General features: G+C 46.6%; 9 protein-coding genes across 9 annotated transcripts; 3 read left to right on the top strand and 6 right to left on the bottom strand.

The window, feature by feature from the left end:
• The first annotated feature begins 35 nt into the window (after nucleotides 1-35).
• On the top strand, nucleotides 36-1280 carry B0J16DRAFT_336251 (Asparaginase/glutaminase). The gene has a single exon (XM_046127181.1). The coding sequence runs from the start codon at nucleotides 125-127 to the stop codon at nucleotides 1220-1222; it is 1098 nt and encodes a 365-aa protein (XP_045987832.1). The 5' UTR covers nucleotides 36-124; the 3' UTR covers nucleotides 1223-1280.
• Nucleotides 1281-1468: 188 nt separating this feature from the next.
• B0J16DRAFT_369969 (uncharacterized protein) lies at nucleotides 1469-3410 on the top strand. The gene is made up of 3 exons (XM_046130322.1): nucleotides 1469-2136; nucleotides 2184-2546; nucleotides 2593-3410. The coding sequence occupies exons 1-3, from the start codon at nucleotides 1591-1593 to the stop codon at nucleotides 3154-3156; spliced, it is 1473 nt and encodes a 490-aa protein (XP_045987831.1). The 5' UTR covers nucleotides 1469-1590; the 3' UTR covers nucleotides 3157-3410.
• Nucleotides 3411-4562: 1152 nt separating this feature from the next.
• B0J16DRAFT_354466 (uncharacterized protein) lies at nucleotides 4563-9030 on the bottom strand (the record flags this gene model as incomplete). The annotated part of the gene is made up of 6 exons (XM_046129374.1): nucleotides 4563-4585; nucleotides 5510-6506; nucleotides 6696-8157; nucleotides 8194-8309; nucleotides 8481-8774; nucleotides 9007-9030. 6 exons carry the CDS (start codon nucleotides 9028-9030, stop codon nucleotides 4563-4565), a joined length of 2916 nt encoding a protein of 971 aa, XP_045987830.1.
• A 959-nt stretch (nucleotides 9031-9989) lies between these two features.
• B0J16DRAFT_412470 (uncharacterized protein) lies at nucleotides 9990-10376 on the bottom strand (the record flags this gene model as incomplete). Its single annotated transcript, XM_046133305.1, has 2 exons — nucleotides 9990-10000; nucleotides 10050-10376. The coding sequence occupies one exon, from the start codon at nucleotides 10374-10376 to the stop codon at nucleotides 10050-10052; it is 327 nt and encodes a 108-aa protein (XP_045987829.1). The 3' UTR covers nucleotides 9990-10000.
• Nucleotides 10377-12736: 2360 nt separating this feature from the next.
• On the top strand, nucleotides 12737-13780 carry B0J16DRAFT_317573 (uncharacterized protein; the record flags this gene model as incomplete). Its single annotated transcript, XM_046125377.1, has 1 exon — nucleotides 12737-13780. One exon carries the CDS (start codon nucleotides 12737-12739, stop codon nucleotides 13778-13780), a length of 1044 nt encoding a protein of 347 aa, XP_045987828.1.
• A 294-nt stretch (nucleotides 13781-14074) lies between these two features.
• Nucleotides 14075-15292, bottom strand: B0J16DRAFT_317572 (Intradiol ring-cleavage dioxygenase; the record flags this gene model as incomplete). Its single annotated transcript, XM_046125376.1, has 2 exons — nucleotides 14075-14988; nucleotides 15040-15292. 2 exons carry the CDS (start codon nucleotides 15290-15292, stop codon nucleotides 14075-14077), a joined length of 1167 nt encoding a protein of 388 aa, XP_045987827.1.
• An 886-nt stretch (nucleotides 15293-16178) lies between these two features.
• B0J16DRAFT_395932 (uncharacterized protein) lies at nucleotides 16179-17121 on the bottom strand (the record flags this gene model as incomplete). The annotated part of the gene is made up of 3 exons (XM_046132222.1): nucleotides 16179-16558; nucleotides 16612-16793; nucleotides 16838-17121. 3 exons carry the CDS (start codon nucleotides 17119-17121, stop codon nucleotides 16179-16181), a joined length of 846 nt encoding a protein of 281 aa, XP_045987826.1.
• Nucleotides 17122-17787: 666 nt separating this feature from the next.
• On the bottom strand, nucleotides 17788-19318 carry B0J16DRAFT_87073 (uncharacterized protein). The gene is made up of 4 exons (XM_046134609.1): nucleotides 19255-19318; nucleotides 19155-19200; nucleotides 18370-19103; nucleotides 17788-18319 (listed from the first exon to the last, which is right to left on the bottom strand). The coding sequence occupies exons 1-4, from the start codon at nucleotides 19293-19295 to the stop codon at nucleotides 18046-18048; spliced, it is 1095 nt and encodes a 364-aa protein (XP_045987825.1). The 5' UTR covers nucleotides 19296-19318; the 3' UTR covers nucleotides 17788-18045.
• A 684-nt stretch (nucleotides 19319-20002) lies between these two features.
• Nucleotides 20003-21887, bottom strand: B0J16DRAFT_354459 (uncharacterized protein; the record flags this gene model as incomplete). Its single annotated transcript, XM_046129373.1, has 9 exons — nucleotides 20003-20048; nucleotides 20263-20410; nucleotides 20447-20576; nucleotides 20712-21077; nucleotides 21135-21331; nucleotides 21390-21507; nucleotides 21562-21593; nucleotides 21661-21744; nucleotides 21812-21887. 9 exons carry the CDS (start codon nucleotides 21885-21887, stop codon nucleotides 20003-20005), a joined length of 1197 nt encoding a protein of 398 aa, XP_045987824.1.
• Between the last annotated feature and the right edge of the window lie 2313 nt (nucleotides 21888-24200).

The raw sequence follows: 24200 nt of genomic DNA, 5'->3' as shown, positions 1-24200 counted from the left end.
ATGTAGATCTGCTGATCACCTACCCATTATTGTAAGCAAAAGTATAAGTACCGATGTCTCTCCTCATGGATGAACTGTAGCTGTCTTTTCCCCAGCCATCTCCTCCCCCTCGTCTTGGCCCATCATGTCTCTCTCCAAATCCCTCCTCGCCCTTGCCCTCGCAGGCTCAAGCATCGCATCTCCAGTCCCAACACCTCAACTTATTCCTCGCGATGTCGGCAACTTTGAGTGCTTCAACGCCAGTCTTCCCAACATCACCATCTTCGCAACAGGCGGTACAATCGCCGGCGAAGCAGGTTCCGCCGACCAGACAACAGGGTATCAAGCCGGCGCCCTCGGCATCAAAGCTTTAATCGACGCTGTTCCCCAACTATGCAACGTCTCCAACGTCCAAGGCGTTCAAATTGCAAATGTCGATAGTGGAGATATCAACTCTACTATCTTGACCACTCTTGCGCATCGCATCCAGGCTGATTTGGATAACCCTGAGATTCAAGGCGTTGTGGTTACTCATGGCACTGATACCCTTGAGGAATCGAGTTTCTTTTTAGATCTCACTGTCAAGAGTGAGAAACCTGTTGTTATGGTTGGATCCATGCGTCCTGCTACTGCTATCAGTGCTGATGGGCCTATTAATTTGTTGTCTGCTGTGAGATTGGCTGGTAGCAAAAGTGCCATGGGCCGTGGCGCTATGATTGTTCTCAACGACAAGATCGCCTCTGCGCGGTACACAATTAAATCTCACGCCAATTCCGTCCAAACATTCATCGCTGAAGACCAAGGTTATCTCGGTGCATTCGAGAACATCCAGCCTGTCTTCTGGTATCCCGCCTCTCGACCTCTGGGCCACCACTACTTCAACATCAGCAGCAGCTCACCCGACAAGGCCCTTCCCAAGGTTGATGTTCTCTACGGCCATCAAGAAGCCGACCCTGAAATTTTCCAGGCTGCCATCGATGGCGGCGCTGAGGGTATTGTTCTCGCTGGTCTTGGCGCTGGAGGTTGGCCTGATGAGGCTGCTGATGAAATCAAGAAGGTGTTGGATAACTCCACTCTTCCCGTCGTCGTGAGCAGGAGGACTGCGTGGGGATATGTCGGGGAGAGACCATTCGGTATTGGCGCTGGGTATTTGAACCCTTCAAAAGCGAGAATTCAGCTGCAGCTTGCTATTGAGAAGGGATTGTCTACGCAGGAGATTCAGGATATTTTTGAGTACATTTGAAGTGTAGTTAATTATGCATGTAAATACACCATCATTATTACTGTTCATTGACTGGTCCCTCCTGTTCACGATTGCCTCTCATTTTTATAATGACCCAATTTGCCAGTACATGTATCGGAATACCATATTCTAGAATTATGTCGAATTGAGATTAGTCCAAAATGGTCAGTGCGTGCACAGTGACAAAAATCCCGATAACGGTGGGGGTGCAGCTCGGCAACCAAATCTGTTGTTTTGTTCCTTCCCAAAATTGATTCACCAGCTGAAACACATTCACATTCACATTCACAACAATAGCGCAGGCAGCAGGCAGCATCGCACCTTCCTCAATTACGTTCATTTCTTCGCACATTTTTCACGCGCCCCACATGGATCAACTTTCTCTTTCTGACAAGCCCGGTTTCTCCTTCGCGGCACCCTCGGATCAACCCAACTTCACCTTCGCAGTACCATCAGCATGCAAAATGGAACAAACTGAGGTGCACCCGCATTTGCAACTCCTCGCAGATACTTCACACACTGCCGAGACCACCGGATCGATTCCTATATTCCGCCCAGGTCTTCTTGCACCCGCTCAGTCCGGACTTCTGGCTGTGGACATCACCAGAGCGCTCATTGATCGAAATGAGGTTTTGAAGAATCGCCTGTTCTACAATGTCTCCGATCCCACCAGTACCTTTATTTGTGGCAGCCAGGGCTCTGGAAAGAGTCACACCTTGAGCAGCATACTCGAGAACTGTCTCATCCCGTGCAAGGCCAACTACCTGCCGCGCCCTTTGGCCGGCCTTGTTTTTCATTACGATACCTTCATCTCTGACACGGGCGGCATGCCCTGTGAGGCTGCTTATCTCTCCAGCGATCCAGCAGTGAGCGTGCGGGTGCTGTGCGCTCCGTCAAACCTCGGCAACATCAAGGTATTCCTTTCTCCTCCACTTCATTTTGATCAAGCTGACTCCTGCAGCGCATCTACGCCAAACTTCCCAACGTCACAGTCCAACCCCTTCGCATCGATCAACGCGACTTGAACACAAGCCGCATGCTTGATCTCATGGCGGCAAACTCGATCAAGGGCGGTAGTCTGCCCCTCTATCTTCACGTCATCCAACGAATTCTTCGCGACATGCGCATTGCTCAGCAGAAAACGAACTCGGGTTTTGACTACAAGACTTTCAAGCGTCTTGTCGATCAGGAGGATCTTAAGGAGGGTCAATATGTGCCGCTCCAGCAGCGCCTTGATACTTTGGAGTCCTTCATGGATCCTGCGCAGACTTCTTTGAACGGCAAGGCTCCCAAGGTTAAGGCTGGAATCGAGTGGACTTTGAAGGTGAGTAGTCACTACGGTCGCAAACTCATGCTAACAAGTCAATCAGGCTGGTCAACTTACCATCGTCGATCTCTCCTGTCCCTGTGTCACAGCCGAAGCCGCTTGCTCACTGTTCAACATCTGTCTCAGCATATTCCTGGAGCAGAAGTCCACCGTGGGCCGAATCGTCGCTCTCGATGAAGCGCACAAGTACATGAACGACAGCTCCGACAGCCAAACACTCACCGAGTCTCTGCTTTCCGTCATTCGTCTCCAGCGCCATCTCGGAACCCGCGTCGTGCTCTCAACCCAGGAACCAACCATCTCCCCCAAACTCCTCGACCTCTGTTCCACGGTCATCGTGCACCGATTCACATCCCCAGCTTGGTTCGGCGTTCTCCGAAAGCATTTGGCTGGTGTATCCCGAGACGACTCTGACCAGAGGGCTTATTGCGAGAATCTCTTTTCTCAGATCGTCGAGTTGAAGACTGGCGAAGCGCTTCTCTTTTGCCCGAGTGCACTGGTTACTGTTGGTATAACTGGTCATGGGAAACTTGGGAATGGCGCGATGAAGATAAGGGTTAGGCAGAGGGTTACTGAAGATGGTGGAAAGAGCATCATGGCGGACTGATTGTTGGATTCGTGGTTGAGTCGCGCTGCAGGCCGTGCGATTGATTTGGTGGAACTTGCTTCTCTTCTGGTCATTGAAATGTTCGAGGATGATGATGACTGATGTTGGAGTGGTCACGATTAAGCATCCGATCTGGACTTTCATGTTTGGGTTAGTCATGAGTGAGCGCTGTTGGCCTGGTATGGTCTCAAATTAGCAGCGCACGCATGGTAGTTGTAATTAGCAATCGTTTGTACATTGTCTCTATGAGCTCGAAGTTGGTTCCTGCATGTGTGCGATCGTGAAAATGCATCTTAAAAATGAGGTAACCCCTCTTGTCGTCAGTTCAACCTTTCATCACGGGGTCCGTGTCCGTAACTTCGCAGAATTTGCCACCAAACATCGCCTCTGTGGAATGTAATCTTATCAATTCTGCATGGAATCTTCCACTTTGCATACATACGCCATGCACCATTGTACTTTCTCTGGAGGTCGCGCCTCGAGTCAAGCGCCATTTCGATGAGATCTTTGCCACCGACTCGAGTATCCTCAGTCCATTGTTTCTGCCATAGACGTGAGTTCTCTACATAGGAGGGCTAAGAGCGCAATCACCACCCTCAATCAGGCAGCTAGAAATCCTTTGAGAAGGAAATTAATACGACTAACATTAAAGCAGTAGGTAGACATTCCCACCATCACTATACAGATTGCCCTATATCGAAATAGAAATCACACATCCTGAACCGCTATACTTGTCCGATTAGATCCCACGCACCCCATGAGCAAGGAGGTCGATGGCCTCCCAAGAGCTATCTGGGCTACCTCTACCACGAGCAATAACTCGATCACCACCCGTCGCGTAAAAGGTCTGATCGTAAACTTCATCGCTGGACGAAATTTGGCAAATATTTCCGGCGAATGGATCCATTATGTTCCTTTCGCACACAACTTGAGGAACTTGGCATGAGGGCTTGCCCCTCACAATCCGGCAGCTCACATACGAGGATCCTTGGCCGAGGTTGGGGTTGCCTACACGCACTGAAACAGTGGCCGGCTCGGCCCTTCCAGTGATTGCATAGTATGCACACAAATATTTTCCGGTGCCTTGGTCTTGAACTCGGCCTGTGCTGGGATCGACGGCGTATACTCTTTGTCGGAAGCCCTGGTAGGGGGGGTTGAACATCAATTCGGTGGTTCACCCAATATAGTTTAAGAGCCAGAGTATCAGGAATGTTGACGAATCTGATAGGCGCGACCAGCTCATCCAAGCATAATACAATTCGAAATTAGCACTATTAACTATTCATCCCACCGGTGTTGCTGTCTGACAGGTCCTTACTGTTGAATTTAGACATAATGGTAAATGAATGTCCTTCTTCACATCGTTCATAAGATCGGTCCTGGCCTACTATCAGAAACTCGCGCTATCATTCCAACGTATCTAGATGTGCTCTTATTTACAAAGGAGTTTTACTACTTCATGAGTTAACTAATGCCATCAGGGGAGCACAGCTTGAGCTAAATCCTGTGACACTGATGTCTAGAAGCTTTAGAAGAGTAGTTCAGGACGGCTTTACTCTTCTTGGTACTGACTAAGTTAGCGAGAGATTAAGAGGCCTGATGAATACATACGCCTAATGGGTGGTGGGAAACTGGTGTATGTTTTTTGAGTCCGGCTTTCAAAAGAAACCCTATCTTATTCCCAATATACCGATCGACATATAACTCTAGATTAACTCTTGCTCCTGTTTATAACAGAGCCTATTGGAATTTTATATCATACAAAAGAGAATGGGAACGGTATTATAGTTCTCAAGGACGAAAATCGCTCGATCAACACTTCCCTTATAGCCATCATGATTTTCATAATCCCTCCGACGAAGTGCTCGTTTTAGTATTCTTAGGGCGGAATGTCCTTCATGGTTTCTAAGTTCCCGATCAATACCCAGATTTAACAGACCCTGTAATGACCTTGATGCAAAGATGAGCCTGTCAGAAAACCAGGAGGGATTGCATGACGAAAGTGTCTCAACGAAGTGATGCAAAATTGTTTGCCCATCGAAGCAAGCGTGATTGAAATCAAGCCGGCCACGGCACAGTAAGTATTCAGTGGTACTAATAAAGATTGGTGACAGCGAAAAATCCAATTCCATTGCAGAACAATGGAGAGCGGTCCTACCTCTATTGTCTGGCTCACCTATGTTGCAACCAAGGTCTAGTATAGTCTGAAGTACGGAATAGAAAACATCCGGATAGGACCAGCGACTATAACGACGGAACATCGAGCACAGGATGCTGTGACCCGCTGGATCTGTCGCGTTGATATCAACGGAACAGTGACTGATAAAAAATCGAATCATTTGCTCAGTCGAACCCCGGGAGACGGCGATGGTGGTGTTATTCAAAGCCCTCCAATCATCAAAATGGGCTTCCCATTCGGAAATAAGTATGCGAGCGAGCTTGAAATGTCCATTTTTCAATGCATACATGACGGGTGTATCGTCAGGCTGCCCCCTAGTTATCTTTCGATTCACATCCCATGCGAACTCCTTGAGTAAAAAGCGGCATACACTTTCGTTACCGTACTCTGCAGCGTCAAATAACAGACGACTGTGACAGTCATCTGCCTGTTGTTTCAACCACTTTGCACAAGGCTTTTGGAGAGCCATGCGGCGCAAAATGTCCGAGCCACATTTCTGTACTGCATAGTTGATAGAAGTACGTTTGAGTCCGTCCATGATAATTGCATTAGCTCCAGCATCCAAAAGGATATTGACTATGGCTTCATGTCCCCAAAAGCAGGCTTCATGAAGTGGCGTCCTTTTAGCTCCGCCCCATGTTCTTCCAAGGCTATACGTTTGCTTCCTTTCCACGCACCAAACAGCTATGTTTTCGAGTCCGATGATGCAAGACAGATGTAGTAGAGGTATTACCGACAGATTTTGAAACCCGTACGCCACATCGCTGCATAATCGCTGCCATAACGCTCGAGATTCAGAACATTCGTTGAAAAATTCCGAACTTTGTTGAATAACCGGAGAAATGTCATTGCATTCTCTTGCATGGTGATGCCAGTTACTGATCGCGTACGAGGCTAAAGGAAGATCTTCCATTATCTGCGTAATCTTGATCTGCTCAGCATTACGACTGGCAGAGTAACAGCTGACTTTGTGGAGGTACTCGGTGAGGTGGCTTGTTGCAAGCTGGTTCAGGTGTGGAATAGAGAAGTCGCATCTCCCCGAAGTAGATGATCCCCTCCATATGGTGAGATAGTCCTTTGCACTTTTGTGCAGGAAGGTCACTTCGAGTGGCCAATAGTCGGTTTCGTCATCATCCGTGGTATTTTCGTTTGTTCTCTCACTCCATATGCGCTCTTGAAAGCCAGCGTAGGTTATTCTAGAACTACCGCTATCGGGGCGCAATTCACGGCCCGACGGTTGTATGTTCGAAAGCCTGGATTGAACGCCAGTCTTACCCACAAGCTCAAATCTACATTCGGTCCTCCGACGTGAGTACCTGTCTCGAAACGGAAAGTCCCCTACAGTCCTATTAAATGACACCTGAAGTAAATGTCCGCAGGTCTTGATCAATTCTAAGCAAACAATCTCGCGTGATAGCAGAGGCGTAGGTTTCACATCAAGTATTTCGCAGAGCTCTGGTATTCTGAGGGGTCTAGTGGCAATCAGGACCCAATGAAGCAGTTTAGTGATAACACCAAATTGAGCAAGATCGATCCGGGATAAAATCTTCTCGTAAACAGCATGCAGTCCCTCTGGAAGCATGTCAAGTGAGGCCTCGATATCAATCAGACGCCTTTGGGCCAGATCATTTGTCATAAATCCGACCCAAAGAAATGTTCCCTCGGACTTCTGCTGGAAGATTTGTTCAACTCGCCTCTGCAAGTCTAGATTGAAGTTCTTCTTTCGGGCGAGATCACGCACTCGATCAGATATAAAACGATTGATGTCTTGCCTCCTAGACTCCATCGTGACCAAGTCGATATGGGTGCAATCGATGAGATATTCCGATATGTGCTCGGGAAACCGTCTGCTCAGGCAGACAAATCTTATCCTTTTCGAGTTTGTTGCGGTCCCCTTGCTGTACCTCTCGAGCTTGCGTAGGAGCATGATGAGTGAGCTCTCTTCACATTCTTCCAAAGCGTCGATAACGCAGTAAAGGTTGCTAAGCTCGGACCTTTCCACCATTTCTTCAAATAGCTTCCACAAAATATTAAAGGAGCTATCTTGAAATAAATGTAGAGAATTCTGGGCCCAGTAGGGCAAGATTGTGTAGACAAGGTCTCTGCGGAATGAGATTAGTTGATATAACAGCCCTCGGAGGATGTTTACAGCAGTGCTCCTGGTTTCATGCTTGGTATCGCAGAAAAAGAAAATGGTCGCTGTACCAGGCTCCTCATTGGAGATACTTTCAAAGTGTTTCGAGAGAAAAATAGCCAAATAGGTCTTGCCCATACCAGGTGGCGCAGATATCCATAAGAGATGAGGTGGGTTTCGTTGCCAATCCTTGAGTTGCTGTGTTGAGAGGATCCATTCACAAGTCCCTTCACAAATATCGCCTTTTGAATCAAGGATATCTTCGCGGTCCTGGGCTGGATCAGTGGCAAATAGTTGTCTCAGACAATTGTCTATATCAGGATTCCTCGGGCTCAAAGTATCAGGCTCCTTGACTCTTTGTCGTTTCCGGGTTTGCACACTTGCAATAGGAATAGCCATTAAAAACTCTTTGGCATATGATGCAGCAACCATAGCCGCGTAATTCTGCCACTGTTTGTTCTTATGGGAGTCAGAGTAGTCACAAATACCTCGAATAACAAGACAAGGAAAAGTTTCCATAAGACCGGCAGCTTCCATCTCAAAGCATATACTGCCAAGCTCTTCTGAAAGTTTATCTCGTGTAACGCCGTCTTTGATGACCTGATTCCCTGATGCAATCCGACCGTAATGAACCCTTGGGTCATCATTGTGACGCATATTGCGATGAACAAGCTGTTGTAGATCGCAGCTGTCACAATCGTCTATAGAATCGACATGCTTATACTTGCTGCAGAATAGTCGGTCTTGGAGCATGGGATGCTCGTAGTGAGGCATGTGCGAGGTGCTCTCGAGAAGGATAGCCATCATGTTGTTTTGGCCTCTATTGTGGCTCGCTTGGAGCTTCGAGACAGCCGTCATAAGTGCATGTGGGGGTCGAACTGGGGTTGCAACGCGTTGGAAATGTTTATCTGGCATTGCTTTACCCAAGTCATATTGGATAACCTCGGTACCAACAACGACATCTCCTAGTCGAGCATCAGATGTGCTTGGACTCCCACCGCCGACACCAACTATTAGGCGATAAGTGATTTGAGGGAAGCTCCGGGCCATGTGATTCGAGACGGAAGCAGCGTTATTCGACCCATATTGGCCTTTTGGTAGGCATGCTATAACGATATTGTGCCCATGGATACTGCCTAGTGTATAGGTGTTGGTGTCGGATTTATGTTGAGGTAATGCTTCATGAATGTGGTCTAGCATGACTTCTGCGGCGGCCATTTCAACTGGAAGGGCGCATATCCAGCCAACAGTAAAGTCATCATGCTGCAAGATTCTTTTGACGTTGTCGCTATTGGGCCGTTCACGCTTCAAAGTGGAGTTTGTTTGGAGACCTTTGAGCAACACCGGCTTTAACCCCGATGTAGCCATTCCTATTTCGCCGCGAAGAGCTGTGCCAGGTCGAACACTGTGGTGAAAGGGTAAGATTTCCGCTGATGAATGTTATTGATGACTGTCTGATTGACCGGGCAACCAAAAGTAATAACAAATTCAGGGGTACAGGTGAGACAAAAACACTTACAGCCTGATCTTAACTAACTTGGTTCAGGGCTGATTTATCCATGCTAATTGCATCATCTTATTCTTAGTAATTAATAAGCCTGAAAATCCCACTCATAAGGCTAGATTATTCTATTATTTCCTGATATACAATCTTTACATGCTATACTATTACGTGAAATATAGAATATAGTTTAGTATATTCTATATAAAGTAGTATCAATTAACTGTTAAAACCTAGCTACCTTGAAAGATACTGTCTTTTCTAAAAGTACAATATTAATTATTTATATAATATTACTTAATTAAATTAATCTTGAATAAGTATAGCTTAAATCTACCCTTATAAGGGAAAGAGCAAGATATAAATTATCTTAATTAATTAACTGTTAATTAACTTATAATTTAAAAATTAAACGGCGGCAGTTAAAGCGCTATTGGCGTAGAGCAAAGCAAAACAACTTGTTTGGTCGAATTTACTGGAATATTCAATGCGTTCGGGTCTTTGTCTGGCTGTGTCTCCAACTTCTCCATTTCAAGGACCATGCAACGAAACAGTCAGCATCATTTCGTAGAGGATCAAACGTATCCAAAGTCTTGGTAGACTCAACACACCCTTTTTGAGTCCGTCGTGGCTGTTCCAAAGACTCTTGATGTAAATAATCGGTAAGAGAAATTGAACGTTCAAAGCTGCTGAAAATGCAGTATATACAAGACGCTGATGACTGTATCTGCGACAGACATTCGTACAAGCCACGCCTTTGATACAACTGATGAAGTATGCCCTAAAACTGAGCTACACAACCAACGGAGCTTTTTATCCGTGTGGATGTTCCAACCAAAAGTGTTATAACACTACAAATCCTTCTTTATTGCATACATTATCAATGTCATTTTCATACAGGGAGATACCGGAGAAATAGTAGAGGTATTATTAAAACTAACTTCAGTAAACTTTAAATTCTTAAGTATTTAACGTTTCCAACTCTCCTTCTACCAGTCCGAGCTAGCTTCAGTGTCGTTACACGCAGTCGCTGTAATAGGTAAGTATACTTCTGTAAATAGATAAAAGGCCGATGGTACCTAGTAGGTGCAAGTCCTCTGGCATTGTTTGCCATCAACAGGCTGCAGGCAGATTCCGTAGCGGCAGATTTGGGAAGAAGGGCAATCCTTGGAGGTGTCGCAGTAGGCCTTGCCGCTACAAAAGTCTGCAGTCTTATATGAGACACATTGGTAGTCTGGTGCTGACTGCCAATCCCCAAGGTTGTAACAGTAGTAGCTCTTGGAGCCCTTTACATGGCCCCAGTCGGTGTATGGATTGCAGGTGGTGTCTTCAGCTCGGGGATCGACCGCGGCTGAGATAACGGTACGACCAGAGGCAAGGGCTAGGAAGATAGGAAGAAACTTCATTTTTAAAATAGAATGCGTAGTGGTTTGAAAGAGATTACAGAAGGAGTCAGACGTTGCTTCTCGGAGACGGCGATGGTGATCGGTGAGCAGCCTACTTTAACTAAGTTGCAGGAGATGAAGGAGCTATTTATACATGTTCTTTCTCGCACTATTCTAGGCCATTCCTAGTTCTGATAGTTGAATGTTGAGCCTCGAACTGGTCTACTGACAGACTATTGAAAATGACTATTGAAAATGGCGTTATTAGCTATTGATGCGATATGGCAACTATCGTTTTGTGGATTTTGGAAGCTGATAGCTGTTTAAATCAAGGCCTTGGCACTATTCAACCACCGGAGTTGTGCAGTGGGTCCTTTCTTTAGCTACAGCCAGTCGAGACTGTATACCACAGAAGGCTATATGATATAGCCTGTACATCTGGTTCATTACTACAATTACAATCCATCTCAATTGACTACGTAGGAGCATAGCACCTAAAGGCGTCTATGGTGGTAGTAGTGGAGGTCCTCTCAGTGGAGGTCTTCTCTTAGTTCGGATAGAAGACAACGCCACAGACCGTTCTCGCCCAGCCTATTTCCAGTAGTGTTAAATCGTAGATGGCATGACTTGTCGATTTCTTGAGTTAATCTACATCCGGCTTCCCCATTTTTTAGGGGAGCAGCTAAGCTAAGCCTATTTAGGATTCATGTGACCAGATGACATTGCGGGAATAACCACTTCAGTGTATATATGGGAAATAAGGTGCGTTCTAAGGTAGCTAGGTTTTAACAGTAGGTATGGTATATCTCCGCGAGATTACGGAGACTTGTGGATCCCGTTACTGGATTTTAAGAGCAAATCAAAGGACAAATGCCCTGGGATTAGACTAAGTTTTACACACAATTGATTCGTCAGCTCGAAAGAAAGGGCCCACGAGTCTCCGTGGTTTTACGGCGATGAGCCTACACCGCCTCAAATAATGAAAGTTACAGCAAAAAGAAAGTTGAAGTTGTGCCCGAGATACACAATCTAGGAATGTTGTCTTAGCACCATTACAGGCATTAGTTATATCTATGTCGTCCACTGGTTCTCCTAACAAACTTTACATCCTTGTTCTAGGTCGAGAGATACAAGAACGTGCCGGTGTCGGAAAAAAACGATGATAATTCAAGTTGAACTCTTTGCTAATAAATAAGAAGACTCCGAACGACTGTAAGATTAAAGGTCTTGCTGAGAAGATGAAGGGATAGAGGACTTAAGATATGATGGCTTTGGTGAATATATGACTTGTAATGGACGTTTGGGGATGTATTTATGTTTAAGGGGGTGGCTCTCAATTAGCTGACTGGATATACGCACCTGGACTGAATAGGCCATAGTCCCCCCCCCTTCTGGATCAACATTGACCCTAGAGCGACTGAGGATCACTGCTGCCAGAAGGTAGGTGAAGAATCCCTCACCGTTTAATATGTCTGAATCTGTTAAAGATTTGGATAGTGTAACCTTATAAAAACGGAAGCTATTCCTAACTAGCTAGAAGCCCCCTTGTGGATAGAGACGAATATATCGGCAACGTTCAAAAACACATTGTAGAAGATGTCAAGAATAAGGAACAAGCATATATGTCTTATGTTTGAAACAGTAGCGTAAGGGAGGGCGGTGGATTACTTCAGCTACTCTTAGCAATGGCCATTATGTCTCAAGTAAGCACAATACGAAACATTTCGTCGGCGACGAAAGCGAATGAGAGATCATCGATGCCAAGAGTTCCGTAATGTCACGGAGGTGACAATCGATCGAGTCTTGTCAAGGCAAAGATCAACAGATAGGTCATATTAGACATATGTCTCAGTGAGAAAGATTAGCAAGTACTAACTTCCATTTCAGCCCTGCAGCTACATACCATCTCTTCGAGCCCATCAATCCCGTCGCCAAAGGTCATATGGGGTGTAATTAGGTAGCACGAGACTTGTGTAGAAGTCTTTACAGTAGCTTCCAGGTAAGTAGCCTAACAGTCCGTCCCACTTTGATCAGTATGTCCGTTCTTTCATCTGGAACCATCAAAAGGACAACTGATGGAAGTCCCAGGCTGTCTCACAACGTCAAGCCACAAAGCACGAACAACCCTCCAGAGGTCACATATTTTCTAAAAGTGCAGTTTGTGGCGGGCTGACTGATATGCAGTTTCAGTTCAGCTCCTTGCGCCATTGTTGTGTTTTGCCTCAGGCATGTCTGCACATTTGCAAAAGGCGTCCAGCTTTTCTACTATATATTTCCTTTCGCGCTTGTCGACAAGTGAAAAGACCACTCACAGACAGACTCTAGACATCACCTCCAGCCTTTCCCACTTGTTTCCTGCTGCACTATCTGTAACCTCAAAAATGGTTGTTGAAAACTACGGCGTCTGGCGTGCGAAGCCTGTTAGTTACACCTTTGAGGACAGGGACGAGGATTCAAAATCACCTCACCTCTCGCTGATCTTCGACGATGGCAAAGGCAAAGAAGGCAGAGCTGCTGTCAACATCAAGTCGGGAAACCGCGACGAGTCCCGTCTTGCATACTGGACAGTTTCTGACTTCACCCATGCCGTTACTGAAAAGCTAGGTGAACTCAGCAACGGCTTCCATCTTCTTGCAGACACATCGGAGCAGAGTCTTGATGGTCTTGCACTGGACTATATCCGCAGCAACCTTTTCAACCGTGCCAATGGCCGAATCCTTCCTCACGACATTGATGGAGCAGACAATGATATCCTCGATCAATTGAGGCCTATCGTCGAGAAGGCCATCTCAGCCAAGGCTACAGTTTATATCTATGGTTCTGAGTTCAGCAGGGGCAAGGGTATACATAATGTGCACATGAACCAGGGAAATTCTCGACAATGGGCCAATGATAATGGAGTTTTCCAGGATGGTGGTCTTATTTTCGAATTTGAGGATCACTGGGAAGCTGTCTTTATTGGCTTTGCCTCTCAGGCTGTTCATACTCGAGATGGCCCCGAACGTGCCGGCCACCCACTGCCCGAACAAAACTTCAAGACTTGGGCCAACTTTCTTGCTCCTGAGCGGCCGGATGACGAGACAGAGGTAATTGACATTGAGGATTCGCCCGTGTTCATTGCTGAGGCTCTTGTCAACCCTCCTGGCCCAGATCAGCAGGCAGGAACTTCCCCAGAGACGATCACTCTCAAAAACAGAACCCAAAATGAGATTGACCTCAGTGGATGGAAGATTCGTATCAAGACTGGAGACACCCAGCTACTAGACGGCAAGCGTATCGGGCCCAATGGCACTTTGACTATTCAAACCACGGTCCCACTTTCCAACCGAGGTGGTGTTATCAGTCTTCTCAATGGGGAAGGATTTAAGGTACATGGCGTAAGCTATACACAGGGTCAAGCAAATGGTGCTGTAGTTGTTTTCTAGTGCATATTAGGATCAGACTCTATTGAGAGTTTCTCAGAATATATACTATAGCACACTCTAAATCTTCACCCTAACAGTGAAGCATTGTTAATAAATCTGGGCATTGTATTTAGCTACAAAGGGGAGAAAGGGTTACCCATCAGGCTGCCATGAACAAGTTGCTATGCATGAGAACTTTGCAGAAGACGAAATGAGCCAGATTATAACTATTTCACAAACCCTGCTAAACATATCTATCTACTTGATGCTCTAGGATAACTCTAATAGTTGCCAATCAAGGATATTCTTGTCCAATTAGGATGAAGGTGCAGCAGTAGGCTGGCCTGCAGGGGGAGTTCCGCTACCTCCAGGAGGACTGCCTCCTTGACCACCATCACCACCACCAATACCGCTGTCCAGGGCATGACCACCCTCGCTGTCCAAATATCCAGCAACTCCATAGTATTCGTCCGAGCTGTGATCCGCCGTGACATTGATACCGATCTGGATCCAAGCAAAGATTCCCTGCTCAACAGTATCGCCGAGATAGACGTACTGAGGAAATGGATCGTAGGACTCATCTGCCTGCAGGACAGACCACATATCCTCTTCGTTGGTGGTAACCTCGACATCATTGGTGTTGTAAGGAGCATTGGCCTCGACTTCTTTGCGTAGATCTTCAGGCCAGAAAAGCTGTCCGATGTGTGAAACAGGGCTGTTCCAGACTTGGATTGTGCCGTTGGGGGAAACCGATGCGTTGGCGTGGGTAAGGAGATGGGTGTGCGTGGCGCGTCCCTCGTAGTGTCCAGGGAAAATGGTCTCGAATTGAACCACACCCTCATTGTCAGTGATCTGGATACCGCGGAGGAACGTGGTGTTGATGCCAGCCTGAGAGCTCACGCCGGAGTAAACACCGGTGGCATTGCAGTTCCACACATCAGTGGCTAGGTTAGGAACTGCTCCACAAGTAGAAACGTCGACGTATTGGACCTCGAGGAACAGAGGAACTCCGTCGCAGTGCTCCTTCTCGATGACGTTGGATCGCAAGTATTCGCCGACAATGTAGTAAGGCCCGGCAGTGACCTCAGGAGATAGGATGCAGCTAGAGTTGGCGCCAAAGACGGTCTCGAGAGGAGTGAACATGTTGTTGCTGGAAATACCGGTCTGGTTATGGTTGACACCTTCCCAAACAACGATGTCATCCTCATCACGGCGGTGCTTCCTAGGTGCTTTTGCTTGAGTCAGTAAAGGAGTAATGGAGTGTTAGAATGCAAACATACCGGTCTTGATACCAAGCTTCTCTCGAAGTTCCTGGACCTTTCGAGCTCGGCGCGAAATTGAGCGAGACTTGAGTGCCAGAGCATGGTCGGAACCAGAACAAGCATTCAACGATCTCTGACCTAAATTGGCAATAGTGTCACGAGCTTGGATCTGCCTCTTGATCTGTTGGTGATCATGTTTCTCACCAGGATGAGCGGAGGCGATATTGGCCAGCAACAAGCCGGCAGAAACAAGAGTCTTCAATGGAACCATTTTGATTATTGGTTAGAAGGAGATTGTTGAGAGTGGGTGTGGTGATGGATTGACTCTGGAGGAGGCATTGTATCGTTTATATACCACAAAGGACGACCATCAAGCAATTGAGAAGTCTCTAGCTTACAGTCCAAGTTACGCAAGCCCGTTTCGACTTTGCTGCGGAAGTGGATGTTTTCGCCATCGTTTGTCAACTCGGCTGTTTTGCTGTAGAGGAATATTCGCGTCCTTTAAGGATCTCCCACATACCGAAGCATAAAGTGGCTCCTTTTAGCATTGTGGAGCTACGGGAGCTAGGGTGACGGAATTTAGGGGCTGGGGCAAAGCATGGTCACAGACGCGTAATCTAGAAATGAGTTATAGCTAATTGGTCAACCGGAGAATATTTTTAAAGAGGGCAGAGATCTTGTGAGGCTGTGACCGAAGGATAAGCTATAACCTAGAATGTTGTTGGGGGCGTGGCTTTGGGTTGTGTTCTGGATCTGAGAACTAAACAGCCACAATGACCCCTCCCAACTTTCATCCAAGAAGGATTGCTTTGAGGTACTCGAGTCAGGTCCAGTGATGCGAATATCTAAGAGTTTTCCGAACGTCACAAGGGATCCAACCACGTGCGTTCCTGTGATTTTTGTGTTTCTTTTAAACTTCATAATGTGGATCCAACTACTTGGTCCTGTCACTCTCTAGACCGAGGTCAGCCATACACGGGGACCTGGCAACGGTATTAAGAGCGGCGAAAGACGAAACGCATTGGGAAAGTTGTTGAGACTGACGCGTAGCGTCCGGACAAAGGTTCAAGAAAGAGGAAAGCCCCCACATAGACGGCGATTACACTTTATAAACGGCATTGATCAAGCCATAGAAGCAATTATTCTCAGTGTACCCACTAGTAATCAGTCTCTGTAATAACAGGGTCCCACTCCTGCATTGTCTCCAAGATATCCCTGGCTTTAGCCCCAATCTCTTCAACCGCATCTCTACCAACAGGTAGACGAAACGGAATATCCTTTCCTTTTGCGCAGCCTTCTTCTCTAACCAAGTCCAGCACAACCGCAACGAACTTTGCCGGGTTCCCAGGCTGCTTCAGATCTCCGCCATAAAGGTGGCCATGATGAGTCTCGGAAGCTGATTCATAATCGGGAATTTGGCTCTGCTTTGGTCGAAGGTGACCTGTTGACAGAAGAGGGGTTCGGAAGCGCCCGGGTTCCATCAAGAGAGTACGGAGACCCAGAGCCTTTGTTTCTTTGTGTAGACTTTCAACAACACCTAATTTTTATGTTAGAAGACGGAAAAGTAGATAGTATCTCCTAGAAACTGACCTTCAAGAGCAAACTTTGATCCCGCATAAGCTCCCGTAAACGGGTGTCCGACCTGGCCAGACAAAGAACCAATAAATACCAAAGTTCCTGATTTCCTGGCTCTCATATGAGGAAGCAAGGCACGCGTAACCTTGATCGGTCCGAAGACGTTGGTCTCGAAGGAGGAAACAAATTCATCATAACTATACATGTTAGCAAGGTTGACAATTGTTGGCAAGAGAAATACCTGAGATCCTCCCAAGATCCAGCAGCTACAAACCCAGCATTGTTAACCAATACATCGATATGCCCATAGATAGAAATGGCCTTGGCGATGATTTGATCAATGCTGTCTTGTGTATCCGTGACATCCAGTTCAAGGACAGCTGCTCCTTGGCTTGTAAGTGGTTCGATCCTTGCGCTGTTTCGGGCAGTTGCGATGATCTTGTCGCCTCGGGATAGGATTTGTTTCACAAACTCTGACCCAAAGCCGGAGGAGCAGCCAGTGACAAGCCAAACGAGCTGAGACATGTTGGATGATGGGACAAATGGTAATGAAGAATAGAGGTTTCTGATGGAAAAGACGATATTGAGATATCCTGATGAGGGAACGAAATGGAATTTAACGGGAGATATTGCGCTTTTTATAATAATCTAAGGGTCTATCCAGGAGACGATTTGTTATCATGCTTCAGTATATTTTTGGGACATGGGGCAGATAGTGGAGTAGTCCATGATGGGGCGAGCGGGAATGTCAGCGTTGGAGCGGGCAGAGCGGAGGTGGGGTTTGAGTTTGGTGTAGACTTTAGGGTAAGCAGAGCGGGCAGAGCGGGAATGCAAAGTCGTAGCGGGCAGTCAAGAACATATAAGCGAACTCTCTAGACTTGTTTTGGCCATTTGGTTCTTCCAATTATGTCAGTTTAACTCCTGTTCCCCTTTAAGTATGAGAGATATTTATCTGCATAGGATTCGTTAGCGCTGTAGACTTCGGACTTAGCAAGTTGAGTCAGGCCTACCACAAACAGCCCACTCAGACTTGAGCACCTCAAGTGCTTGTGTAATGACTTCCAAATTAGCCACCATCTCAGCATCATTGTTCTCCTTGACAAACCACGCGCATTCTGTCGCTGCATGATACAAGAAGCTAGCCAGGATAGGTGAATGTTTTGGTTTCTTTGTTTGTTGCTGACTCGCCGACACTATTTCCCTAGACATCTGTGGTACTCTCTTGCATACAATGTCTTGGATGTTTGCGAAAGATATCTTTTGCAGTTCAGTCTCGGTTGACAGCCTCTCCCGTGTCGAGGTGAAGGTGGGCTCGTTGCACGCATATTCATTGTAAAACAAAAGTCGAGCTAAGCTGCACAGCGACAGCGCTTCATGCAAGCTCCCGTGCGCCGTCGTCATGTCACAATCATTTTTCATGATGCCCTGATCCAACGCCGTCAAGACTATTTACAGCTGTAACGCCTCGACACAAAGTTCGTCCGCGTTAGTGTCTTTTTTTCTTGCTTGTATATGACCAAGAACCTTGCCAAACATATGGACCGCTTGACATACTCTGGCAAACTGTCCTATGGACGATGGCGAATGGAAGTTGGGCGTAAATAGTGCTTCGTTAAAACCTATTTGTCCATTGTTCCAATCATCGTCGTTGCAAGGAAGGAGATCATTCGTGTGTGGTTCAGGAGCAGCCATGAGGAGTTCCGGGGAACCGGCAACGACAACTCTAATACTTGTCAACGATAAAGGTCTCCCAAGACAACGATCTGAACATACCTATCAAGCATTAATATGACCCACCACGTCCGCCTCTGCTCTTCGCATAATGTCCACGTTTCTGGTCCCACGAAGAGCTGTTTTGCTTCTTTTTGATTGTGTATTCCAATCATGGTAGCTAATCGAATGGCTTGCCCTATGGTTAAATACGCAGCAGGGTAGATGTGATGACCAAGCTCATACAAGGCTATCAGGGCGACAGTTTGTATCAGTCGAATGTTGATAATTCCTCCACTCTCGGCGATAAAGATGCCATGCTTCACTTTCAAATATGAAGTGTTACTGTGTGGCAATACGGTATGCTCATCAGAGTTATCACTCTGTTTGATGAGTGCCTCAAGGGCCAAAAAGACCAGAATATCAACAGCGCCACGATTTGAATCTCGTAGAGCTTTCGCGGTTTCTTTCAATCGTTTGAGACTGAGCATGGGCAACCATTGGTGAATGGTAGTCTCGTAGTGATCTATCAGCGAGTCGAACGCATCAGCAGTCACAAAGCGTCGTTGCTCCTCGATATATAACGGGCCGTCATGTATTGATAACGTGTCCCTGGAAATTCGCTGGAATAACTCGGAATCCAGAAAGTATGAGCACGGGAAGTTGAGTGTTTGGTATATATCTAGTGCTGTTGGAGGAGTTGTGCCATCTTGACCCGTCAGGCCATTCCTAGTGGTTGTCAGGTTTAGGTTGGCGTGTTCTGTTCCATAGTTGCATGCTTTACCCAGCCGAGTACACTACCGAGATGTAAGATGTATATGTCCAATCGGCCAAGAGTGACTACTTACCAGACGGCATGATGGGGTATCTCTTGAGCATCTACGCTTGAGACGTCTATCAGTCAGTTAGTTATAGCTTAGGGTGAGATATAATCTGGCAATAACATACCTACAAGCCTCGCAAGATGTAAAAGCATTGGCTGGCGGCATATTCGGTATAGGACGGAATGGACGGGAAGGCAGAAATTATTCCAGGACAAGTCTACAAGAGTTGTTCATAGTGGAGTGTAAGAGTGGTGCGGGGTTTGTGGAGAAGCGTTTAACTATGATTGGGCAAGGTGAATAAATACGGGGAGCCTTAAAGCGAGTAAGTGTAGGCACCTGAATAATAACTTATGCAGAATTATGCACGATGAATTTAACCCGAGGAGGGGCTTAAACAGGGTGGCACTTACGGTCCCGGAGTCAAAAATAACAATTTGGAAATGCAAAGAGGCCAGTACGAATAGATGTGGTAAACGTTCCATGTCCTTGATATAATAAGATGGCATCTTGCAGACGTTGATATGAGCAAGGTGGTGCCCCCCAGTTGTTACCTCGAACAACCCACTGGCTTCAAGCTTAGTGTTACCTGAAATGGATCAACTTGAACAAAAAAGTAGAGACGAATAAGTACGAAACTGCATTGTTGTTAGTGTCTTGGATCAAGTGCTTATGCCTAGGGCAGAGGTGACCAACCTGTCTGCAGTTCATTCCATCTTACCAGCAACAAGGATTAGCTGAATGGTCTGAAGCGACCGTTTATGATCATGGGAGACATCCTTCGGAGGAGTTCATGGCACCCGTCCTATTATGAAATCACGATTTTCCCAGAACACTGAATGTTTTTCTTTGTTTTTTGTTGTTTCTTTTTGCGATTAAGTTTCGGCTACTTGAGCAATGTTAATTACAAGGTTATCTGATCTTGGGAGCCGAGTTATCAAGGGTTGAAGTGGTACAAGACGACCTATGTGACGCAGTTTTATATAGAGCACTAAAAGAAAAAAAGAAAAATAACTATATGATATATAGATACAATAGTATGGAAAGCCCCCAGTAGTAAGAATGTCGTATACTGATCAGTGGTAGCAGATCACACTCGAAGCCAATTTACTTGCCGGCAATCTAGCGAGCCGACGTGCGAGATGCTACACCACCCCGTTCTTTCGAGGTAGCAGGGGAGTGATAACTCGTGTCGGTAGTTCCAGGAACCTTCATCTGTCTTGGGGTTTCATAGATCTCATTCGAATATACCCCGCCAGTGTCCTGTCTGTAGCTGTGCGAGCCTTCGTCATGAGTACCTGGGATAGTTCGTGTCGCACCCGCATAACTGTAGTTCTGGGTGCCTTCGTCAACAGTACCTGGGATAGTTCGATGAGTGTAGTTCGCCGCGCGTTCTGTGCTCGTATTCACGAGGCCTGGAGCCTTGTTGACAGCGTCAACTCCCATATCCTTCAAGTTTGCAGCCCTTTCGCCAGTCGCTCGGGATACATCCGTGGCCTTGTTTCTAGCCTGAGAAGAAAGATCACTGATGGTTTCTTTACCGTACCGAGCCATATTACCAACGCCCTGCTGCACGTTTGCAACCTTTTCACCGGTTGCTCGAGATACATCTGTGGCCTTGTTCATAGACTGGGAGGAAAGATCATTGATAGTTTCTTTGCCGGACTGGGCGAGATTCCCAACGCCCTGTTGAACGTTCCCAGCGGTCTCACGTGTCTTAACGGATAGGTCTGCCGCTTTGGCCTTGGTGTCCTCGGCAAGAACGCCTGCCTTTTCTGCGGCAGTGTTGGCTAGCCTTTGACCTTGTGCCGTTGCGTCTTTAGCTAAAGCACGCCCATGTGGCGAGGCAACAAGAGGGGCAATGTAGAGAGAAGTCAGACCTAGTACAGCCAGCGAGAAGGGGGATGCAATGTTCATCAGCAAGAAAAGAGCCGTAAATCCAGTAAAAGCCTACGTAGTCGTTAATCGAGAGTTCTGCTCATAACGGTGTCTTAGGTAACAACATACAGCAAAAGCCTTTCTGAGATCTTCTCCAAAGATAGTTCTCTGTACTTGGATAGCAGAATACTGGATGAAGTCGTGAATATCCTTTAAAGTAGCATTAAGGATAGGCTCTGGAACTGTCTTGTACTCGGAAGGGCGGAGGCGGGAGAGAAAGGTGTCACGGCTGACGTATCGGCCGACAATTTCTGAGAGGGAGATAACTGATATATCCAAGTCAATATGTGTTCATCTGTGGAGCAAAGTCACAATAGCACGTACATCCAAAGACTGCTGCGCCAGCCTTGACTACCCAGTAGGTCAGAGGCAGATAGTGTGCTCCGAATAAGACGCTGAGCGCTGCAAGGTATGAGCCAAGTGTGCGGACGGGATCCTCCCACTATAGAGATGTAAGTAACCAGGCGCAGAATCGGCGGGTTAAAAATTGACATACACTGAGGTATCTGTATAGGCTATCCTGGTGAGCTGTCGGTTCACGATCATTAGCGTTGTATTCTGTCGGCTTGTTGGCGTTGTTTTGCTCTTATCTTACCGATGAGCTCCTTCAAAGGTCCCTTTTCTTCCTCGCTGTTCGGGTGACTTTCTTCGCTGAGGACTCGTTCAATTTTAGATGCCACTAAAGATAGAAGTCGTAAGTAAATGACTCGATGGATATTCTTCTGCACTGATGTGAACGGCCTTACGCTCGGCAGGGTCTTGTCCTGACTGTTGGGTGCCATCGGTCGGAGCCGGGACGACGATAACGGCTGGTGCACTCATATTGCTATTCGTTATGAAGGGTTTGTTAGAATGTATTGCAAATAGGATTAATGCGACAATTGATGAATCGACCAAAACTACGATTTAAATTGAAGGTCATTGCCTGCTTTTAAGCACAAAAGGTTGCTTTCACATGCCTTGGAATGGTGAGGAGATGGAGTTCGTCATTCCCGCGTCCATCGAAAAAGGATATGACGATATGGCTTGCATTATCACCATGTCGCTATGCGTTCGTCATTCTTGAGTAAACGCCCGCAATCATTCCATGCTCCGGATATGTACTATGTGCAATTGAATACGTAAAGTTCAAATGCGCCTTTACCTTCTGTCGTGGTACGTTCTTAATATTCAAGGTATATTCGATCAAAAAGGAGCTAAACCTCCGGTTCTGTCATCATGTTGTTCACGCTTTGTTCTGCATCAGGGCTATCACGTGCCCCATGACGTGACCATATTGATGATATACATAATACGTAGCCGCAATTTTACTGGGTTCTTGGTTCAATTTCTGTCATTCTCACTCAGAGTTATGTTCCTGTTGTAAAAGGTCTCTACTTTTGTGGCTTGTCAAGGCTTCAGTTCATGTCTTGAAGAAAGGGCCAGAAGCAGGTATCAGTGATGTCAGAGAAGCAATTCCATTATACCTTCCATAAAAGCTAATTCGTTATTACGAAGTAGGGCTCGTCAGCTGCTTACTTATTTCACCTCACCTTAATGCCCAATATCCACCTGGCGTGTGTACGAGAGCTTGCCGTAACACTGTAAAAGTTATTCGCACGGATATGTATCTTAAAACGGGTTACTCCATCCCTTTGTCTGATCATTTCCCCATCTCCTAGCCCATGTCCCTCACTATATAACCTTAGTGAGACTTGGCAGACTTTGATACCATTTATCATGCGTCATCCACCGTTGTATCTTATTTCTTTTTTTAATTGCTTTGTCTCGAGTCGGGCACAAGATCTCCAACCACCATATAGTAAAACTGATCATATTCATCATTACTAGACCAATTCTCCCATGTTAAGGGGCTGAGTGGGTTAGACTTGTTAATAATGTATGGAGGTTAATGAAACCGCCGTTAACTGTTGTCATTGACAAACACCATCATGGGGGATTGGAGCTAAAGGAGATCACGATTATTCTTTTTCCAAGACCTTGGTCAGAGTTCGAAGTGTATAAAATTGAAATCTTGATACATGGTAGCATCACTGACAACACTCACATCTGTAGTATTTGAGCCAAGTAAGTCATCAACAACCTCGCCAACCCTCCAAACGTCTCACTTCCCCCACTCTCCTCAGCAGCAGCCCTCTTATGCACAATTCTCAAAACCTCCTCTACCAAAAGCTTAACCCGTTCCCACTCGTCCGGCAGAGGAGGGGCCTTCTCATCTCAGAGTATAGTAGGACCATGGTCTGTTCCCTGAGACTGACCACGGTTACCACCGGTGTTGAGGTCGCCGCCGCAGTTGTCACAGTGACGGGTCCAGCGCCGGGGTTTGCAGATGAGATTGTTGGGACAGTTATTGGTTTCGCAAACGCTTTCGCAGGTTCCGAGGACCATTGCGTTGCCGGCTATGTAGGCGCAGGGTTCAGCTGTGGTCGGGAGTGTTAGTTGAGGTGAGGAGGAGGAAGGGATAGGGTGGGAGGTACCGGGCCAGGCTTTGCGGCAGGCTTCAATGTGTGGCCAGGAGGCGACGGCCAGTGGGAAGGCGAGGATGAGAGTGCTGAGAAGCCTGTAACTCTGTTAAAAAGAAATCATCTTATGGTGTTGGACTATGCTGACTAACATTTTGGGCTATGAATGAGGTCAGACAATGGTGTGCAAATGGAGTGCTGTGTCACGTCGCACTTGGATCTTGATCTCAAGGGACTTGGTGCCTTCTTTATAGCTCAAGCCTTCCGTACTACAGAAGCGGGGAAAGAACTTATTTGGTAGTTCAGCTGTATTCCGTCGAACAATGTTTCCCAATTCTGCAGTCAGAAGCCTATTCAGTCAAATGAGGGTTCAAGGTCTGCATGGCCGTTACTTGAACACGAGCTCCAAGATAGGAGGGTGCCTCAGCTCTAGATCTCAGTCGGGAGAGATCGACGGTTTCTTCAAGCTGAGGCCTCTGAACTTGTCGGAAACCAAAGCTTTATTGGTGGAAATCAATGCGCTTCTATGAATGGGCGTTTGTGAAAGGTTGCGAGATGCTTCATGTCAGTGTGGTGTGGTTTGGGGCCTGCAGATGAATTATCCATTCGGCGTCCCCAGCGGTCACTCTAATTGCTTGTCACAGCCAACTTCTGAAAGATGGTGTTGACGTTG

This window comes from Fusarium flagelliforme (genome assembly GCF_020744385.1).
Source record: "Fusarium flagelliforme strain FIESC 12 MPI-CAGE-AA-0113 chromosome Unknown B0J16scaffold_2, whole genome shotgun sequence".
Taxonomy (NCBI): Eukaryota; Fungi; Ascomycota; class Sordariomycetes; order Hypocreales; family Nectriaceae; genus Fusarium; species Fusarium flagelliforme.
Note: the sequence above shows the minus strand (reverse complement) of the source record. Positions and strands in the feature narration are given on the sequence as shown.